The sequence below is a fragment of the Leopardus geoffroyi genome, chromosome D1, assembly GCF_018350155.1.
Source record: "Leopardus geoffroyi isolate Oge1 chromosome D1, O.geoffroyi_Oge1_pat1.0, whole genome shotgun sequence".
Classification (NCBI taxonomy): Eukaryota; Metazoa; Chordata; class Mammalia; order Carnivora; family Felidae; genus Leopardus; species Leopardus geoffroyi.
Window position 1 is genome coordinate 85,438,294 of NC_059329.1, and position 20,368 is coordinate 85,458,661.

General features: G+C 36.1%; 1 protein-coding gene across 2 annotated transcripts in view; it reads right to left on the reverse strand.

Annotated features, from left to right (window-relative positions):
* The window catches only part of DCDC1 (doublecortin domain containing 1), a 483,981-nt gene that overhangs the window by 86,751 nt on the left and 376,862 nt on the right, over window positions 1-20,368 (reverse strand). For both annotated transcript variants that reach the window (XM_045484847.1, XM_045484848.1), the window contains one exon: window positions 3,832-3,955. In XM_045484847.1, the coding sequence (XP_045340803.1) occupies window positions 3,832-3,955 (124 nt within the window). The remainder of the gene's footprint in view (window positions 1-3,831; window positions 3,956-20,368) is intronic.

Here is a 20,368-nt window from a genome sequence, read left to right on the forward strand (position 1 = left end):
TTTAAGTTCCCTGCCTGGTAAGTGTTTTCTTCTCTTTCTCAAACATTGCAAGAACTAAGAGTACTCTTAGGCTGAGTCATTTTGAAATACACGGTCAATTTGTCTTATTTTAGCTAATTTAATGCCTTAGTCCTTTCCTTTTGGTTTATCAGTGAGGACCAGAGTTTTGTTGGGGTACAGTCTTATCTCTCCACCCAAATGCTATTATTCTATTTGAATGGCTAGAGAACTTTTCAGTAGTCCATTTTTATTCCTAAGACCATGTAGCTGTCAAATCTCAGACCATTCACAAAAATGCATTTTTTAATGGTAAATTTTAAAGGAACGGGGTTAACTTAGGTTTCCTAATATAATTACCATGCATCATTTAAATCAATTAATTAATTAACTGAATTATTTTACTTATATACTGAAGTTAAAGATGTAGGCACAATAGCTGTGAAATTTGAAATTATTATAATTTTCTCTCTTTTCCTACAAAAGAACACTTCCTTGTGAGGCATCTCTGTTCACCTCCCACCCCACTGGGTGGTAGGAAGCTTGATATTCCAATTAGAGGTGTTCCAATTTCTGCCAGTTTAAAACAGCTTGTTTGGTTTTTGTTTTTAGCTGTGTCCTTTCTATACATATTCAACCAAACTGAAGTTTCAAATTTTTACCAGAACTGTTGTTTCCTTTCAGAGATATACCCTTCCCTTCCCCTTCCTCAGTGTGGTTTCAGGTAGATGAAAATTCTATAAACTGTATACCATTGGGATAGGGGTCCATGGTCTACAGGTGAGTACGCAGCCTTGATCCTCAGAGGCGTCTGTGTATTGGCCTCTTGTGCTCTTTGGCCACTGGACAACCTGCTGGCACCTGAACACCATCAGTTGAGGGGTATGTTATCCTGTCTCCTCTCTGGGTTTTAGCCTCTGTTTTTCCTGAACCTCTGGAGAAAAATCTAGAATTGGTGAGTTGGTACAATTCACAGTTTTTTTCCTTGGCTTATTCTGGGCCCATTGGTCTCTCTGTGCCACCTCTCTGCCCTTGGCTCCATGGTGGCTCTCACTAGTGCTGCAAACACGAGTCTTAGACACATAGTTTACCTAGTCACTGACTCAGGCTGCCCAACCCACAGCCTCTGGTATTTGGAAGAACTTCTTTCCCACTTAACAAAACTCCTATCTAGACTGCTGCTTCACTACTAAATATAAGAACGTCTAAATATAAGAATATCTTTGGGGCCTAAGTAAATGACTTCTTGGCTTCAGACTCCATCTGTCTTTTTCCTAAAGTGCTGAAACTCATTTAATCAGTGAGGAGGCATAGGCAACTGTGACTTAAGGGAAAGAAAAAACTTGATTGAAATCAGAAAGCATGACAAAACAACTAAAAAAATCAGGAGAAAATAGTTCTAAAAATCTTTAGAGTGTATCAATGACATGAGGATAAAGCAAAATATACTAGGGACCCAGAGAGGTAAACAAAATCCTGAAACTGGATTTTATTTTTAGGAAATTTGACACACCCCAATGAATTTGAGTTTCTCCTTCCATTGTCTTGCAGGGGAAGGACACAAGAGACAAATTTCAAGGCCTACCCAAAGTGGGAAGTCTAACAGAAAACTCTCTCCCCTCATAAAACAAGAGTCACGATAAGTTAAATATCATTGAAAAGGCAAACCAGAAATGATACCCTCCAGGTGGCTGCAAGTAAAATAGATTATTTCAAACACTTTCTCTATGTAGAAGAGAAAAATAATCTTCACTGAGAATTCATACCACACAGGTTGACCCTCACTTGTAGTTTAAAATACATGAGATAAAGATGAAGAGAAAATTAATTATCTGAAAGAAAAATGCCTAAAAACACAATGCAAAAATGTACCATAAAGAGACAAAGACATGAGAAATACAAAACAGAGATTAGGAGGCATGGAGGTCAAAATCAGAAGCTCTAGCTCATACCTAATCAGGGTTTTCTGTAAAGAATGGAATGAAGGGATATAGGACAGAGACTATTTGACAATGGGTGATAAATTTCCAGGAATGATGCACGGTACCAATCCACAGATTCAAGAACCCCAAGCAGGAAAAATAAAAAAGCAATCCTCCCTTAGACATTTTGTGGTGAAGCTGAAAAATATCAAAGAAAAGGAAAGATACTAAAAGTAGCCAGAGAAAAGATTACCTTCAAGGGATTAACATTTAGAAAGATAGATGGCTGCTCAATAACAACAATGGAAGGTAGAAGTCAGTGATGACATCTTCCATTCACTAAAAGAAAATACCTTATATAAAGGAGGGCAAAAGAAAGACATTTTCAGATAAGTAAAAATGAAAAGAGTTTGTTACCAATAACTTAAAGAAGGGTATGCTAGATAGAAGAAAAGCAATCACAAGTGGAAGGACTGAGATAGAAGGAATTATAACAATAAAGAGGGGGAAGGAATGGGGCTAAATCTAAATAAATATTTTCTACATATAAGAATTTAAAATTTTGGGGAAATTTTTAAAAAGATAAATTTCAGGGAAGCCTGGGTGGCTCAGTCAGTTAAGCTTCCAACTTCAGCTCAGGCCATGATCTCAGGGCTCATGGGTTTGAGCCCTGCATCGGGCTCTGAACTGTCAGCAACTCTCAGCTCTCAGAGCTGTGCTGACAGCTCAGAGCCTGGAGACTGCTTTGGATTCTGTGTCTCCCTCTCTCTCTGCCCCTCCCTTCATGCTCTGTCTCTCAAAAATGAATAAATGTTAAAAAAATTTAAAAAAAATTTTTTTAATGTTTGTTTATTTTTGACAGAGAGAGAGACAGAGCATGAGTAGGGGAAGGGAAGAGAGAGAAGGAGACACAGAATCCAAAGCAGGCTCCAGGCTCTGAGCTGTCAGCACAGAGCCCAATGAGGGCCCGAACTCACAGACTGTGAGATCATGACCTGAGCCAAAGTCGGACGCTCAACCGACTGAGCCACCTAGGCTCCCCTAAAAAAAATTTTTTAAGATAAATTTCATGGCAATAATAGCATATGTTACAAACTGTGTGACTGAAGTTAAGGTATTCTAATGTTCTCAATTATTTGGGAGAAGAGTAAATATATTTGTTTACTTTAGATTTTGATCACTTACATATGCAAGCTTAAACATTAAGAGTAATAACACAAAAGAATGGAAATGGAGTGTATAATTTCCAAACTCTACTAGGGGGAAATGTAATGAGAAAAAAAAGTCAATCTAAAAGAACATAAAAATGGAGAAAAAATGAAACATAAGAAAACCAGGACATATAGAAAGCAAATAATAATCCAAAAATATCTGTTGTGACAATAAATAGAAAAGACCAAATCCTTTAGTTTAAAGATTGTCAGATAATTGTTTTCATATTAACTGTATACCAAGGAACTTCCTAAAACAGAATAACAGAATATACAAATATAGAAAGTAAAAGAAATGAAAGAAGATATATTAAGCAAGTAAAAATAAAAAAATAATTAGCTGGGAAATTTCTATTAATATTGCATAATTGAGATTTTTACTAGAGCTAGGGAGAAACTTTACTGAATGATTAAAGTTTCAATTCATGAGAGAGAAATAATATTTCCAAATATGTGTGTTTCTAAGAACCAAATTTCACAATACATAAAGAAAAACTTGACAGAGTACAAGATGAACTAAAGTCATTTCAATAAAGAAAGACTCAGACACATCTTTCTAATGAATTGGTAGAACAACAGAATTAATTGATCTCTTGCACCTAACAACTGTAATTCAAGTTTCATGGAAATTTTCAGAAAAATTGACCACATGTTGGGACTAGAAGTAAATCTTAACAACCATGTCTTATACTAAATACAACCTTATTAAGTTGGCCACTGGGAAGAACTGGCCACATGTAGGTAAGCTTGTTCCAGAGAGGATTTTCAACTCTGGAATGTTTCCACTGGCCCGGTTTGTTAGTCCCTTCGTGTTTTATGGCCCACCTAAAACAAAATAAGAGACAAAAAGGAATTTAGTAAGATTAAATATGATTTTAAAATATTTATTGAGTACTTCTTACTATGTACTAGGCAAAGTTCAGTTTGAATTAACAACCCAAATCTGATCATTTGCTGTGTACAAGAGACATACAAAAAAGCCATTTTAAAATGAAAGAATAATTTTTTTTAAATAAGGAAACATTGGCAGTGTTATAACTGACAGTGGAATTTGAAGAAAAGTCAAAGTAAATAACCATTTTATAATAGCAATGACATAAATAACAAAATAATACTGACAGAAAAAATCAAGCAAAGCTTTGTAGAAACATTCAAAGAGAAACTGACATAAACACAATTATTGTGAGAGACATCATTACAAGACCAACAGATTATAAACCACCAGGAAAGTTTTTCTAGAGTAACGCATAAGGACATGAAATATCTGACTGATAAAACCAATAAATGTAAGTATGACCATTTGTTTATATACATTGTAGCCTACCAACAGAAAATACCTCTTTCTCAACAATTCTTGGAACATTTGTAATATTTGCCATGTACTAACAATGTAAAAATTTTAGAGGCACCTAGATGGCTCAGTTGGTTAAGTGTCTGAGTCTTGATTTCCACTCAGGTCGTGATTTCATAGTGGGTCATGAGATCAAGGTTAACTTATGATGTTAGGTGCTTTTTTATTAAAAGCAAAATTGAGAAGAACTAATAAATATTCAAGTCAATTATTTTAATATATATATAAAATTGTCCCACGGAAAATACATGAAAGGAAATAATATTTAAATAGAAATAAATAAATTAAAAAACAGAAAATCAGTAGAATGATTCAAAAAAATTTTTTGAAATAAAAATAAAATAGCAAATCTCTTGAAAATAAAACTAGATTAATATAATACAATCCAAACAGGAAAACTGAGCTAAATATTTAGCATAGAAAGGGCTTAAAGAATATATTATGCATGTGTAGTTTAATAAACGCAAAAATTCTGATGAAATAAATAAAATTAAAAAAAAACTCATAGACTTGAAACAGAAAATACAGAGCATGCTCTTGCTTGCATAACTCCACAGGTCATGGAACAGATCATTTTCATGCTATATAAAATATTTTAAATCATAAAGATAGAGAAAACTAGTTCATTTATTCCACGAAGGAGAGATAAGCTTCATAATAAAGTCCACCACTGGTAATTAAGAAGTAATACAGCAGTTTTACTTAAAGAGGTAAAATTCCTAGATCAATATTAGCCAATAAAATTTAACACTACGGCAAGAGAATAATCACTATAGCTAAGTCATACCGAGTCTAGAAATAAAATGATGGACATTTATTAAAATAACAAATCACTGATTAATGAATGAGAATACAAGAAGCAGCCCATCACCTACACTTTTTGAGCACATGTGATGGTCATCTGAGCTTAAAAGTTTTCTGAAATAGCCGTCCCCATCAGAACCAACTGCAGTACTCAATCTTATGTTCAAGGGCCCAGATTTCCCATAAGATTGATGGAAATTCTTGGGGCCTGATGGTGAGGGGTGGGGTGGCAGGAAAGACCAGTTCCTTACCAACATGGAACCAGGTGGAACCAAGTTGAAGGCTCTTAGAAGCCAGGGCATATAGCCCCTGTGTTATATTTCTCAGTGAAATCATATGTTTTAGTTTGATGCCCCCAGAATGTTAGCTACATACAATAAATACCCAACCACTTGAAATGAAGTCTAAGGGGAAACGGAAAGCTCATTCTTTTAGACAACATATTTGAACTATAGGAAAATGAGTAACATCGGAAGGTAGTAAACTCCTGCTGTTGCTGGTGAAAATGACAGGAACACATAATTAGTTCACATCAATTTTTATTTGAATACCTGGCAATCTCCTAAAGATCTGCTTCTATTGAAAATCTCTCTAGGGGAGCCAGGGTGGCTCAGTCAGATAAGCATCTGACTCTTGGCTTTGACTCAGGTCATGATATCACAATTCCTGAGAACCGTTCTCTCTCTCCCTCTCTCTCTCCCCTTCCCTGCTTGTGCTCTCTCTCTCTCTCTCAAAATAAATAAATAAACTTTAAAAATAAAAATAAAAAACAAATTTTGATTCTTATGCTAAAGGAAAACTAAATTATCTGGAGGTGTGTGTGGAAGCTCTCTTTCTTGCTCCTCGTCACCACTTCCAGACTATTGTTCCTGCATCCTCCTCCAAAGGTCTTTGCTTTGAAGCACATTCCAATAGACCAGAGCACCTATTAGCCTTCCTTGTTGCATTTATATCAGTTTCTCTGTACCCTTCCTGCTCATTTATTAAAGATTTTACCATCCTGGATTGCTTTTGTTCTTTCCCCCTCTGTTCTGGTAATCATTCAACATCTTTTAAATATCTAAGTAGACAATCCCCCCTGGCCTCTCAGTGCCTCCAATAATCTTAACTCCATCTCACATCAGCTACCCTTCCCATGGATACAGCCTTAAACTGGTCATTACAAATAACAGTACCACTGCTAAAATTTTAACTGCAAGAAGCCCACCTTCTCACCACCATCTCCATTTTCTCTAGTTCACATATTTAAGTAGCCCACTCTAACAATTCTTCACTCTACCAAATGTTCCAAACCATTTTTTTCTATCACCTTGTCACATTCCATACCTCCCTACCAAGTCCACTCTTCCCTCTAAACTGAGCTAGAATTCATGATCCAGCATTACAGTCATGCTCTTGTCCTGACTCATTGCCCTACTCTTCCTTTTTTTTGTACTCAAGTTTTAAAAAATAGAAACCAACCCTGGTCCAATTCTCTACATACTGAAAGCCTATACCTTAATAGTCGACAGTGGCTAGGGAAAACACATTAAAGATTCCATTCATGGAATCGCAATAGATCAACAGAGAACAATGAGAACGGGAGGTGGTATGGATATATTACAGAGAGTTTTGAGAATTTAAGAACTTTTTGGTTCTCACAATGATTGGAAGACATTGCTGTCATTTCACCTGGCAGGGGACCAAGAATACCAAATGTCCTTCAAAGTGTGGGAAAGTCCTACACAAAGAAAGTTTGTCCTGCATTCTACACTTGCAAATTTCCCTCCGAATGTTCATGTTAGATCAATATCTATTTATAAGTGCCTAAAACCAAACTACATTTTATAATAAAGTATTTTTGCTCGATTATAATACACATCAAATTTACTAGAAATGAAACTCCCTCTAATATCTCAGAAAGGGAGGGGTGCCTGAGTGTCTCAGTCGGTTAAGCGTCCAACTCTTTGTTTTAGCTCAGGTCATGATCTCAGGGTTTCATGAATTTGAGCCCTGCATGGGGCTCCAGGCTGACACTGTGGTGCTTGTTTGGGATTCTCTGTCTCTCTCGGTCTCTCTCTCTCTCTCTGCCTCTACCCAACTTGTGCTGTCTCTGTCTCTCTCAAAATAAATAAATAAAGCTTTAAAAAAATATCTCAAAGAGGGTAACTTTGATGCTTCATGTGTCATTTACTCGTTTGGAAAAATCCTATCACTAATGATACTAACATTCATGGCTTTTGAGTCACCAGTATAACACAACTGTATCATTTGGCATTTATAGTTCATACATTTAGCTGGTATTTGCATAGGAACAAGAATCTGCAAACTTAATCATGTTATCTAGTATCACTGTACTGAGAAATTATATTGAAATATATATTACTTTTATTTTTAAATTATTTTTCTTTTACTATAGTTATTGTTACTAGACAGGCATTTCTTTGGAAATTATATTGGTGCTTAAGCTATCTTAACTACAAATTGTATTTTGGGATAATAAAATAATATTTTAGTATTACAAAATATTTGTTATACAAAGGAGCATCAGATCCAATAGTGTTGACAAGCACTATTTTTAAATGTACAACCGCAAACCTCAAGTGGGTCCTTAGGACTTCTGGGGCATCCCACTGCCTTCCTCTAGCCCAATGACTCCAGGCCTCTGAGAAGCACACCATTTCCTTCTCATTAAACCTCCCACACTCTGTCATCCATTGCTCAGGGCTGTTGGAGATCTTATTTCACTGACAAAACACAAGTGTTCAAAAGAGACCTTCTTCACCTTCCCATCAGCAAATCTTCCAGACTCCCTCCCTCTAGACTAGCTAGAGTGGAGCTGTTTGGCTCTAGTCTAAGGCCAAAACTTTGGCCTGTGGCCTAGATCCTTATCCTCTCTCATCTAGGACTTTGTTTCTGCCCTGCACTATTAATTTTCCTGCCCTCTGGGTCATTCCATATGCATAATATCTGCCAGGTCTGACATAGAAAAAAATAAAAAGAAACAAAGGAAGCAAGGAAGGAAGGAAGGAAGGAAGGAAGGAAGGAAGGAAGGAAAGAAAGAAAAGAACCTTCTCTACACCCCACAACCACCTTCAGTTATTGCCTTATTTCATTGTGTTCCTTTATAGAAAATTCCTTAAAAGACTCATTTCCTCTTCTCTTCTTTTCTCTTAGACCAATTCCAGTTAGATTTTCATCTCTAAAACCCCAATAAAACTGCCCATTAGGATTTTCACATTACAAAAGGCAAAAGTCATGTCTGAAGATACACCTGAACAGCAATGTCTAACAAATGGTCATTTTTCCCTGAAAACACTTTCTTCACTTGACTTGATTTCCCTTAACTTCCATGAAATCACATTCTCTTGGTTTTCTCCTATATTAGTAGCCAAATTGTTAGTCTCCTCTTCCTTGCCAGAGGGTGGGCAATAAGGGTTTGCTACATCAATGGAGTTTTTAGATGTCCATTAGTCTGATATATGTAGGGATATTCCTCTAAGATAAATGTTAATTTGTTGCATTTTGTACCTCTTACTACATCAACAACAACAAAAGACACAGCACTAATGGGTTCTTGTGGGTTTTAGAAACATCATGTACCACACTTGAAAAATACTGCTCTGATCATTTTACCAGATAACCCAGAAGGCTGTCAATTTCAACAGGCGTCCACAGCACGACAGGAATCTGAAGCAGGTCCAAGTGGTAGTACAAGCCTCCCTGTCACCTGGATGTTACAACCTGGTACCTCCAGTGGCTTTGGAGATATCTGAAGCGGTGAGGATGCTGTATCAAATCTCTGGTAAGCCCAATACTCTTATTACAGGTAAACTCTGGCATTCTGGAGTAAGATAGATCATACTCTGCAATAGGAGCCAACTCTGTTTTTAAAAAGCAATCCCTGATGTACTGGAAAGCTTTCTTCAAGACTGAGAACAGGAGCTTGTACCATTATTTCCCTCCATCCCTGCCACGCTCTCATTTTCCTTCCACTTTGCTGACCTAGGACTGCACTTCCTAATAAAACCTTAGCATATAGAAATGCTGCCCCAGACAGCATTGTTTTCAAGGAGACTAGAATGAAAACTCCAAAGGAAGGCGTAGGGAGAGGCAATTTAAATATTTAGCCAGCCATACTCTTGGGTCAGGTATCTATTCATAAAAGAGTCCAAACTGAATTTAAACAATATCTTGGCAAAGGGGTTGGGACAGGACTTAATCTGCAAGTGTGAGGATTCAAAAATAAAACTTCAACCATAATACACAATATGCTTATAATTTACAGAAGCATACTTGTATGAATGTATGGGTAGAAACTTATTTTTTAGTTTAATTCTAAGGTTCTCTCAAGGAAAAACATTCAGTCTTCTGGTTGCAGTTCCTATATAACTTCAGCCCAACAAAGTGTCTTTAAAAGGAGCTGATCAAGTTCAACTTACATTATTAATAAACATTCGCATAGAGAAAAGGCCATTAGATTTCAGAGTTCCAGCACAGTATGAGTTTTTATGTAAAAGCAATAGACATCTTAATATTCTGTCTTATAAACGAAGAGCTGACAGACCCTTAACTGTAATGGCACCAGCAGGCCCAGCCGTAATGACTGTACAAGTGCATAACATAAATCAGAACTTTACAGCATTGTTATGGACCCAGAATCTTAATTCCTGAAAGCCTACACTAGGTGGCGACAGCGATTCGTGCAATGCTTGCAGGCAGCCTTTTTCTGGCCCCTGAAGAATTTATCTCTATTTAATATTTTCCCTTCTTCTCTTTAGTGTAAAAAGGGTATTCTTGAACAATTAGGTGTTTTAAATAGAAACATTATATAAAACAAAACATCTCAGACTTTGGAAGCCCTACTTGAAAACACACACCTATATACACACCCTACCAGACAGCCAAATAAGGTTCAAAAGCAGGTTTATTTAGTTAAAATAGTGTCTGTATTAACCATAACTTTCCATTAAAGATAAAAAGTCTATTTATGAAACTTAATGAGCATCTACCCCCATGGATAGGAGTATGACCAAAGTTAAAATATCCTCCTGGATTTAACTGAGCCTAAAAGATAAAAAATCAGAATCATTCAGCATTTCAGTTGACCCATACCTCCTCCCTCAAAAACTAGGTCCAGGATTGATCATATCAATTCAGTCTGATTAATGGACTCATACACAGAATGCTCTGGTCAATTAATGTTATAAAGAAATGGGAAACAAAAACACTTTTGATAATATTTTTGGAGTTCAGCACCTTTGATGGAACTTCGGTGTTGTGGCAGGCTATGAGAAATTGTGCAAGACTGTAAGCACTGTGATAGAAAGGTATTATTTTATACTCTTAGAAATTAATAGTAAAATAAAAACAATCCTAAAATGTGTTGCAGTTGAAGAGCAAATTGTCTTTTTCATATTCTATCAGGACACTATGATGTTGTTTCCAACAATGTAATAAACATAATAAGAAAATATGATACAGTATATATTTTGGATCTGATAGAGTAAATTGTAAATACTCTGGCAAATTCTAACTCAAAGCAGCAGTGTCTAAGAAACATACATGTGAAAACTATCAGATTCACACCCTGCAACCATCAGAGAAACACTTTAACTCTTTGCTTTGGGTGAGGACCTATTTATTTCTTTAACAGGTCACTTTTCAGCTTTTAAGGTCATCTAAGCCACAGATTAGACCACTTAGAATGCATCCATAATTAATTTAAAATTGCATGGTTCCTCGGAAACAACAAATGGCACACTATTCGTATAAAACTCTCATATATTTCATACATTGATTTTGATAGAAATCAGTTTGTAAGACTAGCTTTAAGTACCCCATGTCTGAAAAAAAACGGATATGAGAAAGAAATGAGTAGATTGTAAATAATACTATTAATAACAACAACTACTACTACCTACTTTGATGGGATTTAATAATAGCACAACAGATTCCCATGGATTTGAACTGTTTTTGAAGCTTTGTATCATTCTAGTCTTCTAGACAGGGAAGAAATCATTTAAAATCAGAACCATGCACAAAAGCTAATCATTTTAAACACTGTATAAGGGTTAAAAGATTAGATACATGCATGGAAACTTGGAGCGTCAAATATCACACTCTAGTCTTATACCAGTACCACTGCATGAAATATTTTAGGCTACATCTATTTTGCAATTTGCACTGAATATTAAAGGTAAATTTAGTAGTTTATATAAATATTTTGGAGATTTAAATTTTAAGTAACTTTACCTGAACAGAAACAGGGCACCGACGATTAGAGTATCATTAATTTACAAGCCAAAATGTATAAAAATCAAGAAAATTTGCATATTAAACATTATTTTATTTTATTTCTGGAATATTTTATACAAACTAATAAGTACAGTTGGAATTTGTTCATCTGTGTTATATATTCTTATTTATCCCATCTCTTTACATTATTTTGATAACTAGCAAATTAGTTAAGACAGAGATTGGATTTTAATGGCAATGAGGGGCTAAGAAGGAGAACTTTATGCTCATGGCTCTATCTTGCATAACTAGGAATGTCTAAGAATGAGAAATTGGTCTAGCAATTACACTGAAAGTAATACGAATTTCATAAAAATTTCCATTATTTTATATTCTTCTCAGTTGAATATAATTAATTAATTAAGCCCTTTAACACAATCCAAAGTTATTTTTTTAAGATCAACAATGAAACATGGTGGAAACCCATAGTACAGTAACGGTAATTGCCAGCAATATGTATGTATTTAACGTATTAATGTAAATGGATATACAAATGGATATAAACCCAAATCTGACATCTCTTGTAATTTTGCTTTTTAAAATAAGTCTTTGACCTGAGCTATTTTGTTTTGTTTTTCTAGTTGGTTGAGCTTCCTGGTTATTCAGATTCTGGATACATAGAAGTAATCTATATTCAGCACTAAAAACCTATCATTATCTCCGATACTCAGAGAGTTTCATACTTGTGTAAAAGCAAAGCTCTCTTAGAAACTACAGTAAAATCTCTATCAAGTACAAGATTTGTAAACAAATAAAAAAAAATCCATTCTTCCTTCAACAATACTTGCTTACAGTGGAACCCCGTGTGATCTCTGCATTCCTGAATCTGTTTCATTTGTCTCTGATCTGGGCCTGATAGCTTAGCTTTGGTACCTCAGCTCTTTGGGGGATAAGCTTTCTGAAGTTCTTGCATTGATTTTTGTGCAAATAAGACAAACGAATAACTGTCTGTTGAGTGCCTGCTCTTTCTCCCCAGCTCTATGCCAGGCACTATAAGGAATCTAAAAGAAGTTAGAGAGGGCTTCTGCCCTCAGAAAAGGTGCTGCATTTTAGGATGAAGCAAAAATTATATCTGGTGAAGTTTCTGAAAACAATACAATATGTAATAAAAAATGGCACTCTCAATAGAAACTACAACAGTTACAACTAACGTAAAGAAAATAAAATGAGCTTTATGTTATGGAAAGAAACTGTTGGGGGGGGGAGGGGAGGAAATCCTTAAAGGAGGCATGCATTTTAAATACATGAAACTCCCATGAGTTTGGAACAGTGAAGGAGAAGAAAACAGATGCCATTTCAAAAAAATGGAGAAAGAATACAATTTTTGGTATTATAGAATAACCACAAAATATATGATACTTTGAGTAAAAACACAGAGTTTTGGCTAGAAGACAGTAATTTATATCTACAGCTTTTCATTTCCCTGCCCTTGTTATGTCTAGCCAACTCTTTTGCTGAACGTATTTCACCATGTACAACTCCTGATTGCCTCTGTTTTTCCATATCAGGAAGAAATAGTTATCCTCCAAATAATTCTCCTTTCCTTCAGTAGTAATTGATTTTTGGACAGGCACATGGCTGCCTAGCTACAAGATTTGCTTGCATTTAAGTGTAGCCAGGTAGCAAAGTTCTAGCCAAATGAGCTGTGAGTGGGTATGGCTCCTTTCTTTTCTCCATCCCTCTGGCTGGAAGATGGCAAAGGCTGGAACAGCCACTTTAGACTCCTCGGTAGAGGCCACATGATAAGAATGGAGGGCTGCCTACCAGCCCTGTAGTTCCCCCGTCTATAAACAACCATGCAAAGAGAAATGAGCCTCTGTATATGCCTAAAAGATTTGGAGTCTGTTTGTCACAGCAGTTTGGGGTACATGTTTTCTAGTATAACTTAGTCATTTCTATTGTTCTAGTCTTTTACTTTTTCCTGTTCTTTCTCTCAAACATTTACTGCTTTCTCTGCTGTTTACCTCTGAGGAACTTTTATGGGTTAAGGGTTGCTGCTACCACTGATAACTCACCTCTTTTCTAATTCTCATTGCTGCCTTCATCAGCTCCCATCCTTTCCTTTCCTTTCTTTAATGTCCACCCACTGGTTTATCTAACAGTATATTCTCTGACTCTTTAAGGAATTCTTTTAAAGGCAGTGAGTGATAGCTCTTCAGCAATGTTAGCATTATAATGATGGACCCCAGTTGCCTGGTCTAAGGGTGATACAGTATGGCCTCCCAGGGAATTGTGGGATGGACTTTAGTGATCACTACATCACTACTCAGAAATTACAATCATGAGAAGTGAGTAATAGCTTTTCATAAGAATTTCCTCTTCAGATATATTTTTCCAAATAGCTTTTAAGGTCTAGATATTGTCTATTGTGAGTCACATTTTAGTTCTACATCAAACAAAGATCCTGAAAAACAGAAGAACCAGTAACTTAGAGGGAAAGAAGAAAACAGTCGAGGATCCAAATGGAAAAAGTCAGGAACAGTTTTCCAGAAAAAAAAATGATGATATATGAGAGCACTGGGGAAAAAAAGAATATCAATAGGAAGCCCACAAATCTAATCAAATAACAACAAGGATCTTTTGCCTAAAGTTGGTTTGGGAGCACCATCCAACACATTTCCACATTTATTCTTCTGGGTGCCAGGCATCCAGGAACTAACACATTTCTACCCCTGAGGAGTCCCAGTGGGTGGAAGATGGACCAATGGAACAAACAACAGAGATACAAAGTGACCAGGGCAATCAATCATAGGGGGTTATACAAGGTACTACAGAGAACTGACCAGAGAATCACTGAGTATTCTTGAAGGGTATGTAGTGTGTGGAGTGGAGGAGGTCAGTGTGGAGGAAATGGGAAGTTGATTTTCCAGGACTCAGAGACTGGCCAATAGGACATTCTCTGCCCACTTAATTATGAATGAATGAGCTAACCTGGACTATATTTAAAAATCTAGGGGCGCTTGGGTGGCTCAGTCAGTTAAGCGTCTGACTCTTGATTTCAGCTCAGGTTATGACCCCAGGGTCATGGGATTCTCTCTGCTGCCCCCTCTTCCCACTCACGCATGTGCTCTTTCTCTCTCTCTCTCTCTCTAAATAAACCTTAAAAATAAATAAAAATAAAAATCTAGCTGGTGAATTCTAGGGCCCCAATTCTCCATATACTGATAATTCTAGGGTCCCAATTCTCCATATACTGATACTCAAAATTCTTGAATTCTTAAATCTATAATGAGAGAATATAAATAAATGTTCAAGATTTCTCTTACATATAAGTACAGTAAGAGATAACTTGCATAATATGATTTGGCAGATAACAGAATGGCCCCCTGCTCAAAACCATTTCTCAAAACTAGGTCCTGAAATTCCATCATTACCATATAATTTCTTTATGTTCAAGTTAATATTTACTTGTTTGGCCAAGGCCTTTGCAAGATTTGCAAAACAAAAAGTCAGTACATTAAAATCTGTGGTAGGCTGAATAAAGACAACCATGTCCAAATCCCTGAAACATGAAAATGCTACTTTATAAGGCAAAAACAGGCTTTGCAGATGTGATTAAGGATTTTGAGATGGAAAGATTATCCCGATTTACCTCAATGGGCCCTGAATGTAATCACCAGTGTTATTACAAGAGGCAGAGAAAAATTTGATTCTACAGAAGAGGAGAAGACAACATAACCATGGAGGAAGGAGAGATTGGAGTGATAAGGCCACAAACCAAGGAATGTCAGCAGCTACCAGAAGCTAGGCTGGGCAAAGAATGGATTGTTCCCATAGAGCCCTGATAACACCATTGTGTTAATTTGTTTGTGGCAATTTGTTACAGCAGGCACAGAAAATTAGTATATAATCTTCAAAATAAGTTAAAAAGATCAACATTAATTGTTTCTGTTTTCTAGAATAAGTATGTGAGTTGAGATTTTATAATTTATACTGGTGTATTCCTCTCCATGTAGTCTTTTCTACCGTAGACTTTGTGGGGGTGGTTTTCATTCATTACTTTTCATTAAAAAGATATAAAATTATAATCAAACTACATATAAAACTTTATATCCTGCATTTTTTGTCCTGTTATGCTTTAAACTAACTTATAACATTTACATTATGTTTTTCATTATCTTCATGTTTTTCATAATTATCATTCTTAGTAACTACACAAAAGTTCATCAAAACTAAACCTTAGATTTCTTAGCCAATTCCTTACTATTAAGTGTTTAGGTTGTTTGTAATTTTTACAATTATATGAAACACTTAAATAGATATATCTGTTCATAAAGCTTTTTCTCCTTCAATATTTAGGATTCCTTCTTTCTACAAGACTTTTAGAAATATAACAGCTAAGTCAAAGAACATCAACATTTAAAATTCTTGATGCATATTGCCATATTGTTTTCTAAAGGAGTAGAGTCAATTGGAATTATTTTTTGTAAAATAAGTCATTAAGTCAATATCTATGGTTTGGGCCATAGTGTTTATAATTACTTAACCTGGGGCACCAGGCTTGCTCAGTCAGAAGAGCCTGTAACTCTTGATCTTGTGGATTGTGAGTTTTAGCCCCATGTTGGGTATAGAGATTATTTAAACAAATAAATAAACTTTGTAAAATAAAATAAAACAAAACAAAATAAAATAAAATAAAATAAAATAAAATAACTCTGATTTGAGAAGTGACCAAAATAAAAAGTTGTTGTCTGTTATATAGGCATCCACATCAATCATGAGTAGTCTACCTATTCTGGCATGGATCACAAGGCTTAGTGTGACCTTCTCAGTACATTAGACCTTTTTAACAAGATTCACCTAAGACATAACTAACAACAATTTAATTTTCTATTCATTTACTAAGCTACAAGTTTTGTGAGGACTAGGATCCTGCCCATTATGTGCATGGCTTTCAGAATCTGAATTAGTATCTCAAAATGTGAGACACTAAATAATATTTCCGATAAGAAGAGTAAAGGTTAGAGGGGAGTTATCTAGTTCGAATTCAAAGGGTCTAAATTTAGAGTTCCTCTATATTTATAGGTGATTAATTCCTTATGATCTTTAAAATACAAGCATAATCATCAAGCGCCTACATATACTACATATACATAACCCTGTGCTAAATTTTGTGAGTATATAAAGAGAAGTATAAAAATGTAATGCTTGACCTTCCTATTTGGATGGACAGGATATACATGGTAAAATATGATTCTACACTGCTGTGCTGTCCCATATAGTAGCCACTAACCACATGCGGCTCTTTAAACATAATTTGAATGAACTGAAATTAAATAAAATAAAAAATGTATTCATCAGGCATACCAACCACATTTGAAGAGCTCAATAGCACAACACTGCAATACAGCATAAGAGAAAGCAGTAAGATGTGAGAGGCAGATAGTTTGTCAGAAGTTGAGAATAGAGGGATATAAATGGGGGGACAACCAGTTTTAATTGATTCCCATGGGATAGAACAGTGCATGAGTTAAAGAAGAAAAGTAAAAGCATTTTGTTTATAATTTAGAGAATGATTTAAGAAATAGATCAGGAACCTCTCTGCCCACATAAATGGCCTCAATTGACTAAATGGGTCTCTAATGACCACTGTATATCTAAAAAGTTAATCATCTACGGGATACCTTCACTCAAGATTCCCATTCTCACAATTTGTTATGTTTCCTAAGTGGCAAATGTTTAAGTACTAAATCCTCAAATAAAATTGTGCAAAGAATCCCTTTGGCCAATGCTAGATATAAACTCAACTGAGGCCCTCTTTCCTTCTCTGACTCTTTCCCCTTTTCTTTCAACTCCATTACTGTGATTGTGGTAAGACCATGGCATGGCCTCTATGTTTTGGGATCAGGCTTGTGGCACCCCACAGGTCATCATGGAGAAGCACTTGACTCTCAAGCACTTTATTTTCTTTTAATGTTTATTTATTTTTGAAACCGAAGAGAGAGCACGAGCAGGGGAAGGGCAGAGAGAGAGGGAGACACAGAATCCAAAGCAGGATCCAAGCTCTGGTCTGTCGGCACAGAACCCAATGTGGGGCTTGGACTCACAGGCTGAGAGATCATGACCTAAGCTGAAGTCAGAACCGTAACCAACTGAGCCACCCAGGCTCCCTGACTCTCAAGCACTTTAATGTCATGTTACCCTCCAAATGAGGCCATAAAGAAAGTATTAAAATCAGGTAGATATTGATCAGTAGGATTAGGTGACCCATCCAGATATATTCAAATAACTGATGGGAATGCATAAATCCTGCATTTCTGCACTACTTAAAGGTATGGTAAAAAACTGAGTTTATGATGAGGGAAGCTTCAAAGCATCTCACCAACTCCTTTTTTTTTCTTTCTAAGATATTTATTTATTTATTTATTTATTTATTTATTTATTTATAGCATGCAGGGGAGGGGCAGAGGAAGAAGGAGACAGAGAATCTTAAGCAGGTTCCACACCAATTGTGGAGCTCGATCTCAGGAATTGTGAGATCATGACCTAAACCGAAATCAAGAGTCAATCACTTAACCGTCTGAGCTACCCAGGTGCCATTCCAATATTTTATTTAAATTCAAGTTAGTTAACATACAGAGTAGTATTGGTTTTAGGAGAATTTAGTAATCCATCACTTACATATAACACCCAGTGCTCACCATAACAAGTGCCCTCCTTAATGCCCATCACCCATTTAGCCCATCCTCCCACCCACCTCCCTGCCAGCAACCTTCAATTTGTTCTCTATAGTTAACAATCTCTTATGGTTTGCCTCCCTCTCTGTCTTTGTTTTATTTTATTCCTCCTTCCCTTCTCCTATGTTCATCTTTTTTGTTTAAATTTCACATATGTGAATGAAATCATATGGGATTTGTCTTTCTCTGGCTGACTTTTTTCACTTAGCATAATACACTCTAGTTCCATCCACATCTTTGCAAATGGCAAGTTTTCATTCTTTTTGATGGCTAATAACATTCCATTGTGTGTGTGTGTGTGTGTGTGTGTGTGTGTGTGTGTGTATATATATATATATATATATATATATATATATATATACATACCACATTTTCTTTATCCATTTGTCAGTTGGTGGATATTTGGGCTCTTTATATAATTTGGCTGTTGTTGATAGTGCTGCTATAAACATTGGGGTGCGTGTGCCCCTTCAAATCAGCATTTTGGTATCATTTGGATAAATACCTAGTAGTGCAATTGCTGGGTTGTAGGAGAGTTCCATCTTCAACTTTCTGAGGAATTTCCACACTGTTTTCCGGAGTGGCTGCACTAGTTTGCATTCCCATAAACAGCACAAGAGGGTTACACTTTCTCCGCATCCTCACCATCTGTTGTTTCCTGAATTGTTAGTTTTAACCAATCTGACAGGTGTGAGGTGGTATCTCGTTGTGGTTTTGATTTGTATTTCCCTGATGATGAGTGATGTTGAGCATCTTTTCATGTATCTGTTAGTTATTTGTATGTTTTCTTTGGAGAAGCATCTGTTCATGTCTTCTGCTGATTTCTTAAGTGGATTATCATTATTTTTTGGGGGGAGGAGTGTTGAGTTTGATAAATTCTTTATAGAATTTGGATAGTAGCCCTTTATCTGATATGTCATTTGCAAGTATCTTCTCCCATTCTGTCAGTTGCCTTTTAGTTTTGTTGATTGTTTCCTTTGCTCTGCAAGAGCTTTTCATCTTGATGAAGTCCCAACAGCTCATTTTTACTTTTGTTTGCTTTGCTTTGGCAGATGTGTCTAGTAAGAAGTTGCTGTGGCAGAGGTCAAAGAGGTTGCTGCTTTGTGTTCTCCTCTAGGATTTTGATGGTTTCCTGTCTTACGTTTAGGTCTTTCATCCATTTTGAATTACTTTTGTATATGGTGTAAGACAGTGGTCCAGTTTCATTCTTGTGCATGTTGCTGTCCAGTTTTCCCAACACCATTTGTTGAAGAGATCGTTTTCCATTGGATACTCTTTCCTGCTTTGTTGAAAATTAGTTGACTATATAGTTGTGGGTCCATTTCTGGGCTCTCTATTCTGTTCCATTCATCTATGTGTCTGTTTTTGTGCCAGTATCATACTGCCCTGATGATTACAGCTTTGTGATATAGCTTGAAGTCTGGAATTGTGATGCCTCTCGTTTTTCTTTTCCTTTTCAACATAACTTTGGCTATTCAGGGTCTCTTCTGGTTCCATACAAATTTTAGAATTGTTTGTTCCAGCTCTGTGAAAAATGCTGTTGTTATTTTGATGGGGATTGCATTGAATGTGCAGATTGCTTTGGGTAGTATCAACATTTTAATAATAGTTGTTCTTTCAATCCATTAGCATGGGATGTTTTTACATTTCTTAGTGTCTTCTTCAATTTCTTTCATAAGTGTTCTATAGTTTTCAGTGTACAGATCTTTTACCTCTTTGGTTAAGTTCACTGCTAGGTATCTTATGGTTTTTGGTGCAGTTGTAAATGGGATCGATTCCTTGATTTCATTTTCTTCTGCTTCATCATTGGTGTATAGAAAGGCAACAGATATCTGTACATTGATTTTATATCCTGTGACTTTGCTGAATTCACATATCAGTTCTAGTAATTTTTTGGTGGAGTCTTTCCATTTTTCTACATAAAGTATCATGTCATTTGCAAAGAGTGAAAGTTTGACTTCTTCCTTACTGATTTGGATTCCTTTTATTTCTTTTTGTTGTCTGATTGCTGAGGCCAGGATCTCCAATACTATATTGAACAACAGTGGTGCAGTGGACATCCCTGTTGTGTTCCTGACCTTGGGGGAAAAGCTCTCAGTTTTCCCCATTGAGGGTGATACTAGCTGTGGG